The 9,225-nt window shown below is 39.8% G+C and overlaps 1 protein-coding gene across 1 annotated transcript in view; it reads left to right on the top strand.

Moving 5' to 3' along the window:
- Positions 1-4,157, top strand: part of LOC114648772 (lysophosphatidic acid receptor 6) — a 37,148-nt gene extending 32,991 nt beyond the window's left edge. The window contains exon 2 of the mRNA XM_028798014.2: positions 394-4,157. Coding sequence (XP_028653847.1) covers positions 394-1,350 — 957 coding nt within the window. The 3' untranslated portion in view covers positions 1,351-4,157. The remainder of the gene's footprint in view (positions 1-393) is intronic.
- The last annotated feature ends 5,068 nt before the right edge of the window (positions 4,158-9,225 follow it).

The raw sequence follows: 9,225 nt of genomic DNA, 5'->3' as shown, positions 1-9,225 counted from the left end.
ACACATTCTCCCATGTCCATGTGAGTTTTTTTTCCAGATTCTCCTGTTAGACTGACTGGTAACTCTAAACAGAACCCATATGAGTGAGTGTGAATGTGTGTCTGGTGTCCAGCATTACTTTCTACTTTGTGCCTGATGGTGCACTTTCATTTTATGGCTTGAATTCATGTGGCCTTTTAAATAGGATATAAACACACACAAACACCTTGCACTGTTGAGATCTCGGATTACATCAGAATTCTTAAACTTTAGGGATTCTCAGATCTCAACTAGGTGAGTAGGATTGGAGAACTTGTTGGGCTTAATGACCTGTTCTCATCAAAATTGTTCTAATTTGTATAGTGTTAGTGCCACAGCATGAATCTAACACTGTTTTTTAATTTCCTTTTACAGTTCCCTCAGACAGTCACGGAAGTGTTTGACGTCGATCCCTTGGCAATAATGACAAACAGTACGGTCAACTGGTTTTTTGTTGGGGCCTACAGTTTCATTTTCATTGTGGGCCTTATTTTGAACCTCATTGCCCTTATTATTTTCTGCTGTTACATCAAATCACGCTCCACAGCCACCGTCTATATGGTTAACTTGGTTTTTGCTGACCTGTTATTGTTGATCAGCCTTCCTCTTCGCATCTACTTCTATGCTGGGGGTTTTTTAAGGGAGGGGATCTGTATAGCCGTGGGCATGTTCATGTTCATCAACATGTATGGAAGCATCTTTCTACTTGCTTGCATAAACTGGGATCGCTTCCTGGCAATTTGTTTTCCCATGAACATGAGAATCAAGGAAGTACGCAAGAAGGCTTTTTTTTTCTGTTTAGGAGCATGGATACTAGCCGTTGGTCCCAGTATCGCAATCAAAATGAACAACAAGAATGCAACCAATGAGTGCTTTAACAACAAACCAATCTTCGCCACCCAGACTGGTGCTGTTGTCAGCACCATGATTGTGGGATTTGGAATTCCTTTACTCTCCATGATTATCTGCTCTATTGCCATTGTGAAGGCTCTTGCCAAAAGCATGGCCGCTCATACAGAACTTGTGAATAAGAAGAAAATCCATCGGATGCTTGTGGTCAATATCACTTTGTTTCTGCTCTGCTTCCTCCCCTACCACACTATGCTGTTATTTTTGCCCAGGTATGAATTTGGTAATAAAATGAAACTGTTCTATCAAATTTCTCTACTATTGGCTTGTGCAAACACAATGTTGGACCCGATTGTATACTACTTTGTTACAAAAACATTCAGGGAATCTGTGAGCATGAAACCTTTGAGAAGAAGAATGTGTGCTTTCAACAGCAGCAGCTCAGACGAGACCAAGCACTTCAAAATGCCACTCAATACCTGAAGGCCAAACTTTTCTTTAAACCTATCCACTTCTTCAGAGTTTTTTTGCTTTAAGGCTGGATTGTAATGTAACCTGATGGATGGATTTGCTTCAGGATGTTGGCAAAATTATCTGGAGACTAACGTCTGCTCGACGATCTTTGCTCACAGACTTGGGAACTCTCAACCCCAAGCCTTAGTCTCTGAAATTTGGGCATATTTGTAGCTCAGCTTGCCACATTTACACTTGCTGTCCTGTTCTTTGCCAATCCAATGCACACCAATTCCATTTTAAAGTTAAATGTAGCATAATGGGCAGACAAGTCAAACAACTCTAGAAACACTTGGTTGTATCAATCATTTATACTATTGTACATCTTCATTCACTAATTCTTACAGGATGTGGGGTGCATTGACCCTTCTAAATGTGGAGTGATGGATTCTTCATTCTCTTGTTTTTCCCTCTTATCTCACCCTGTGCCTACTTTTCTGCTTAAGCCCCAGGTACATCACCATCATAGGTTCCTCTCCATCAGTTGTCCTACTCCCTGGTATTTTTCATATCCCAGTGCTCTGTTCTCTGTCCTTGGACACTTTTTTTGTCTTGTTTATTCTGTGCCACTGGCATTTTAAGACTATTTCATGGCCATTCTATTTCCTTTAACCCCTTATTCCCTCAGTCGATGACCTATTAAACCTGAACACTCTTCTCACTACATTCCTTTATATCCATACTTTTAAGCTCTTTTCTTAGGCTCTGCCTCATTTACCCTGTGCCCTAAGGTTTGCCTGATTTTATTTGGTCTTCTGGTTGATAACAAGGAACAATCGATTGAAGAAGAGCCTTGAGGGCACCTTTTGTTAGTAGTGTTTAAAACACCAAATGGAAGCCTTATTATTCTTACCTGATCACACAGTGGTCCCAAAATCACATCGAGGTGGAGAAAGAAAATGGACACGTTGGAGTATCTTATGCCATGGATACCTAGGATTCATCCCCATTACTTTTAGGCCACTCTTATGATACCCACTTCTGACTTTTCTGACATAGACTGTGTTTGTAAACATCTGGTATCCAGTTTTGATGTTTTTGATACAGTACTGAATCTGATTAAACTCCAATCACCCATAGACAATTTGAGTATAAGCAGTCAGATGTAAAATGTATCATCATGTGACACATTAACACAATTATGGCAGACACAGTGACTGCTTAGTGGTGCAGGAAGGGAGTATACTCTTAATAAATTTCTGTTATTTTGAAAAAGACTTTTGCTTCTAAAATATAGAAAATTGAACAGCATCAGTACTGTAGAAAAGAAAACATTCATGGGTCCATGTTTACATCTCATCTATATCAGTGTGTCACAAAGCATGCAAGGTGCAGACGTTCCACAGAATATGAATGCATCTGCAAATGCTCAGGCCACTTGTAACCTGTGTAATGTAAGCACCACAGATGTCAGCTTACTTCACCCACTGTAATTCAAGTATTGACACAAGTTTGCATCATTTTCTAAAATTGTCATGTGGACACTGATAATTAGAATAAAACACATGACTTTTCTGTCCATAATCTTCCCCCATTCCTAGTAAGTTTAAAAAGTTTTCAAAAATTTAACTTGGTTGCCAGAAGTTAAGCCATAAATAGTTGATCCAAGCATTGACACGTGACCACCATTTAATAGCCATAAAATCATGTTGCTGCCAGCACTGTTTGCTTTTTAAAGCAGTCAGACTTTGAGTAAAATCTTTAGTGGTATGTCATTCGCACAACTCCATACCCAATTTCTGACCATCTCTGAAAATTGTAGCTGCTGTTTTAAAAATAGTTTGGCAAAAGCAATGCATGGGTCAAATTTGCATAGGCCACACCCATTTTCTGGCTAAAATCTTCAAAGAACCCTCCCTCCCCCATCCTCTGAAATTATAGCTAATTTTTATAAGGCAAAGGCAGGCAGCACACTACGTGACTTTCAGTTGGAAAATGCTTTGGACTTAATGACTGCAGTTGCTGGATTTCATTGCCCTGTAGATATCAGATTATTGACTGTCTTATAACCTCTCATTACAGTATTAAATTTCCAAAGTATCACCAGTTTTGACAGTCAAGTGACATGCTACTTGTGTTGGTGGCTGTACAAATAATTTTCGGGTATGGTGAGTTATGGTTTGTGCCCATCTTCTTTCTTTTTCCATTCTTTTGTGGTATGAAAAATATGACACATTGAAAAGATAAGACTCTCTTCTATTCTTGCATTCCAAAACACCAATTTTTTCTCTTTTCCTTGCATCTGTCTTCTATACCTTGTAGTTGCACACACCTGACTCACCCCCATGACTTAAAGACATTTGTTTAATTTTGTCGTGGCTCATTTTAGACATCTGTGACTGAATCACTGGGGATGTTTGTGTCTGGTGTTCATAGGCGCAAGTGGAAGCTGCACCAACTCAGGTTATGTAAATAAAGACTACAACTGAAAATTTCTGGAAAAATTGGGTAGTGGAATATGGGCTTAACAATTCATCTTGTGGAAAAGATGTGGATGGTATGTAGTTTGCCTAAAGGCCTCCATTTTCTTCCTGAAGTCTCAAAGTAGGAACCCCCACATGACCAACCCAACTGTAGCACATTTTTAGTAAGACTGTTGTAATCAAAAGCAGTTTCTGAGAAGCTGGCTTGTGGGTAAAGAGATGGTCAGTATGCAAAAAGTCAACCCTATTTTCTTTTCAGAATCTAAAAATGTTTTATTTCTAAATGCAAATATGTAACTATTTAAGTGTTGATATTAATATTGATGTATAGTATTAGTAAAGCTTTTTTTTCTTGTCCTTGTGTTCTTTATTCAGATTTTCAAATAAATGTATTTTTAATTTTGTTGACACATTGATTTCTCACTGTAGTATAATACGGCCTGAAAAGCAGACAAACTGATAACACAGGAAATAACCTTCAGCCAAACTCAGAATTAATTATTAGTGTGAATGACACTCAAATGATAGACAATTCAACAACAGACTGGACAGGCGGCTCGTGCTCAACCTGGAGTATTACATGATAATAATCTTATTTCCTTCCTTGCTTGCTGGTGGTGTTAGATGTGCACAACTGACACATCCTGCACAACTAAATGTCATTTTGTCACTTAGACAAGGTAACAGCGCTGAGGTCAAATGGTTCTGCCTCAGGTTTTAGGCTAAAACATTTAGGCTTTCACCTTGTTATGTGAGCACATTGTGAATTGTGCTATTCAAAATAATTAATTACAAATGCTTTACTGAATGGCTGAGTGCTCTGCACTGCTGCCTCACAGCTGCAGAGTCCTGAATTTAAATTCCAGCCCTGTAACTCTCTGTGTTAAGGTTGATTGTTCTCTCTTTGTTTATGTGGATTGTCCTCCCACATGCTAAGGATATGCATGTTAGATTCATTGGGACTCTGTATTGGCCCTTTCTAACCATTTCTCTTAAGATTTCCAATCAGATAAATCAAGAGGATATTATATTCAGAGTATATAACTCAGTAGTGATACTGCATATGGTGTATTGTGTGCAGTTCAGGTCACCATGCTACAGGAAAGACACTTAAAGCAGTGCAGAGGAGAGCAACCAAGTGTACCCTAGGGCTTAAAGACATGTCAAACTCTGACAGACTCAAAGAAATAAACCTGTTCAATTTCTGGCAGGGCAGACTGCATGAGGACCCATCCATGTCTTCAAACTTTTCGAAGGCTTTGATAAAGTGGATCCTGCAGAAATCTTTCAGGTTAAGGGTGAATCACGAACTCAAGGACACCAGTTGAAGTTAAGGGGAAATCCGTTTAGGACTGAAGTCAGGAAGCACTTCTTTTCTCACAGAGTTGTGGGCATCTGGACCAAACCACCTAGTCACATTGTTAAAGCAGAAACCTTGAAAACATGTAAATAGTATGTGGATGAGATACTGGGACAGCTTAGTTATTAGCAAACAAATGAGCCTGATGGACTCAATGGTCTCCTCTCGTTTATCAAATTTCTAATGTTCAAATAGGGTGCCTAATGCGTTTACCAATCTCAAACACTGCCTTTTGTACATTGTACATTGCCTTTTCACCTCCAACAAAGCCTTTGTTACACTTTTCCTGGCCTCATCTTTCTGTGTCCAGTTGAACCTTTGTGTCTCCTCCTGATTCCAAGTTCAGTAGTGATCTGGCTGGAAAGATCTTTTAAGTCAAACTTATGATCACTACATATTTTTAGATTTTTAGACCTCTGCATCAGGGTCTAGTTAGAGGGAGCTCAGGCCAGAGTTCCCTGTTTTGGCTCCAGGTGGCCTGGCAATCCCTGATGTAATATTGAGCCAGGACACCATGGCAATCCTTCTATAACAGAATTAATAACATCTACAATGAATCGAGTATATTGTCATCCTTGCTGTAACCAAGAGCTCTTCCACATCAGTTTATTACATTTTAAAACTGATATGAAGGGCAATTGTTAGTTTTGTTCAGCTGGATGCATCCTTTGGGTATATTTTTGAACTGTGAAACCAAAGTGCTGAACCTTAAAATGCTTGCAGGGGTGGCTCATGTGCTGCTTGTTTTTACAAAAGTGACGGGAATCAAAATATGATATGATATGATGACATTCTGCTAGTCCCTTCATCCTCTGGATGACCCAGAGAAGTCAGAATACATGCTAGTGGATGCAAGTCCCTCTGTAGGGCACACTCACATACATAGCTACAGAGGACCGGGGTGGCCTCATCAGGCCACATACCCTAAGACCACACAGGGCAAATGGGGAATCCCCAGTGTCTGAGTTCAGCAGAGCTGCCAAGTATGCCACAGACTTCCTGGCTTCAGAAGCCAACAAGAAAACACTTCAAATGTCAATAAATTCTTTGTCTTACTTTACCTTGTGGTTATACTGGCAGCAAGCCTCCCATGATGGGATGCCAGTCTATCACAGGAACAATTTATTGCTACCAGTTAGTTCAATATGGAGAGAAAACCAAAACAGGCAACTGAGCACAAGGAGAATGTGAATGCAGAATATTATAAGGTTTGAAGCCGTGTTTAATCTTGTAATGACTTCTAGAAAAACTGATGTTTATGCTCTGATAGATTACAAGGAATTGTGCAGCTCAGAAAAGAAACAGGGTCTAAAAGAGAACAAGCAAAATACACCACCAGTGGCAACACAAAAGTCACCACTAAAGGGCATTCGTCATGTTAAGATGGTGGGCGCCCCAGAAGGTAACAAGGAGATGCACAAGTAAAGGAGGAAATGTCCACTGGGCTGCTAGACTGCCCATTACAATACATCTAGCAAAGATGGCAGCAGGACAGGAGAAATTAGCAGTAATTTGTGTAGTAGTGTTGTCACATCTAAAGAGTACAATGAAATCTTACAAATAACCATGTTACCATTTTAAGGTAAAGATCCAAATGTTTCCTACAGCTCATCATATCCTGGAGTGGTATAAGTGGGACCCAGAGGGTACAAAAGATGCCAACCCATTTAAAAATCTTAAGCAAAGTGCAGTGTGCAATGGTCTTGGGGGTCACTACACAGTTCTGAAGGTTTAACAGAGCCACTCTGAACATGGGAGGAATCTGAATGGAGAGTTAAGCCATAAACCGTTTGAGCTTAGAGTGGGGGATTGGAAGTGAGATGGGACACAGGGCTCATTGGCATGAAGAACGAATGCCAGCATAGTGAGAGAAAGAGAGGCTGCAAGTGAAGGGATGGCTTATAGTGATACTGATGAGGTGGGCAAATGGGCAAGTTCCCCTACTGGATAGATAGCGGTCTACAGTGGGAGTTTGCTTTCTCTTTGTTTTAAATTTGTCACTGTCCCTATGCTTCTCCCTTTCTTGATATTTTATTTGATGATAAAGGCCCCATTGTTTATAGTTTTGGATTTATGGTATTGCTGTAAATGCAGATCATCACCACTAGGTATTCCTCTTCTTACAATATGTTCATATCTTTATGTCAACTTTATCTTTGGTGATAGTATGAAGAGAACCAAAGACTGTAAACCAATGTCACTATAAACTCGGCTACAATAGCAAGCACAGGTTTTATACAATTTAGGACACTCTGTGAACTGGCACCATGACACACCAAATACTTTGTCGCTTATGTCAATGTGCGATTGATATCCAGCCTTTTTGCCCATTTTTCACACTTGTCTTACCCAGTTTTAATGTATCATCTTATTGGTTCTTTCCTGAGTGTCCCCTGAGTATCAGTTTCTGTAAAATTTCACTGATGCTTCAGTTTAGAGACACAGTTAACTTCACAAGAGATCCAGGATGAACATAGGGAGAAGGCGCAAACCCCTTACAGACAAAGACCAGAACTGAAATACTGTGCCAACGTACTACCCTAACTGAAAAGGTTCAAGTGCCCAAATTATCTCAGAATACTGCTAAGTTTGGTGGATGTGAATCAGTCCTTAGTATATATAGCACCCTACCTTGGCTAGGTAATAGAGTAATCAGTGATATGAGTACAAACATGAACAAACAGAGGGGCCAAAGATTTGTGGGCAAATATCACTACTGGAAATGCATCAAGAACAATAGGTGGTTGTTATGTTATAAGACACTTCATGCTAGAGTCAATTGCCCGCTCTAAGGATGTGTACTCTGTTAGTGATCTGTCTAGTTCTGAGATATAGGAGTTTAGCCTAGGGCCCAACATATGTAAGGAAGTTTGCTGTGTGTGTCCTGTAGACAATGCCACCTACTGGTTCTGGAGCTGAGCTCTAAATCAAAAGGCTGCAGATACAATTTGTACCATAGACTCCCTGTGTGACCGGAACCTAACACTATGGTTAGTGCTACTTCCTCACAGTTACACAGAGCCTGTTCAAGTTGCTGTGTATACACTAGGAGGGGACTAAAACTTCACATTACTGAAAACAAAGAATTTTTTATTTATTTTTTCGTCCTTTGTATGTATTATGGTGGGTGGTAAGGCAGAACAGCGGTTAGAGCTGCTTCCTGAACAGCTGCAGGAAGCTACATTGGATTGTCTATATGCTCTGCTTGTGAAGGCAAGATATCAGTTGAAAGTAAAAGTTTATCAATCCTTTGATAGTCTCTGGATTTCTCCATTAATTACTCATAAAATTGTGGAGTGATTTTCAACACAGTCACAATAATAAAGCAGCACTATCTGCGTAAACTAATGGCACACAAAGTATTAGACTTCTTTTCAATACTAAATACACTGTTGAAACCTTCACAGTCCAGGCTGAATCCTTGTATTTAGTAACTGGCAGAACCACCTTCAGCAGTAACAATTTCTACTTCTTGTAGCAGCTGACCAGATATATTCAATGGCAAGGAAATATTTCAGTCAATTCCTCCCTGCTCTGAGACTCATTGCATGAATCGCTCTCTTCAGGTCAGGCCACAGAATTAATTAGGTCGAGGTGTGAACTTAAAAAAAATTCCAGAAGACCCATTTCTTTTGTTTACGCCATTGTTTCAATTTACTTTGTGTTTCCGGCCATTATCATGTTGCATCACCAAATTGTTGTTATACTTTTTTTGATGCAATTTTAAATCCATTCTGCCCTCTGAGAACAGGTGCCCTGAACCTGAGGGAGCAAAGGAGCCCTAAACCTTCACAGCTGGGACGAGACTGTTGTGTTGGTGTGTGGTAATTTTCCAAACTCAGAATTCTGGGTATCTGCCAAAGACTTCCACTTTAGTCTCATCCGTCCACTAAAGATTTCCCCAGAAACATTATTGAGCATTCAGTTGGTCTTTTGCAAACATGAGATGAGCTGCATTGTTTTTTTGGAGACTAGTGGCTTCCTTGGTGGGGGCCTTCCATGATAGTCATTCTTGTTCAGTGTTATTATATAGATAGATAGGCAGATAGAGTTTTGAATTGA

This window comes from Erpetoichthys calabaricus, chromosome 3 (genome assembly GCF_900747795.2).
Source record: "Erpetoichthys calabaricus chromosome 3, fErpCal1.3, whole genome shotgun sequence".
Classification (NCBI taxonomy): Eukaryota; Metazoa; Chordata; class Cladistia; order Polypteriformes; family Polypteridae; genus Erpetoichthys; species Erpetoichthys calabaricus.
This window is presented reverse-complemented; position numbering and strand designations above follow the sequence as displayed.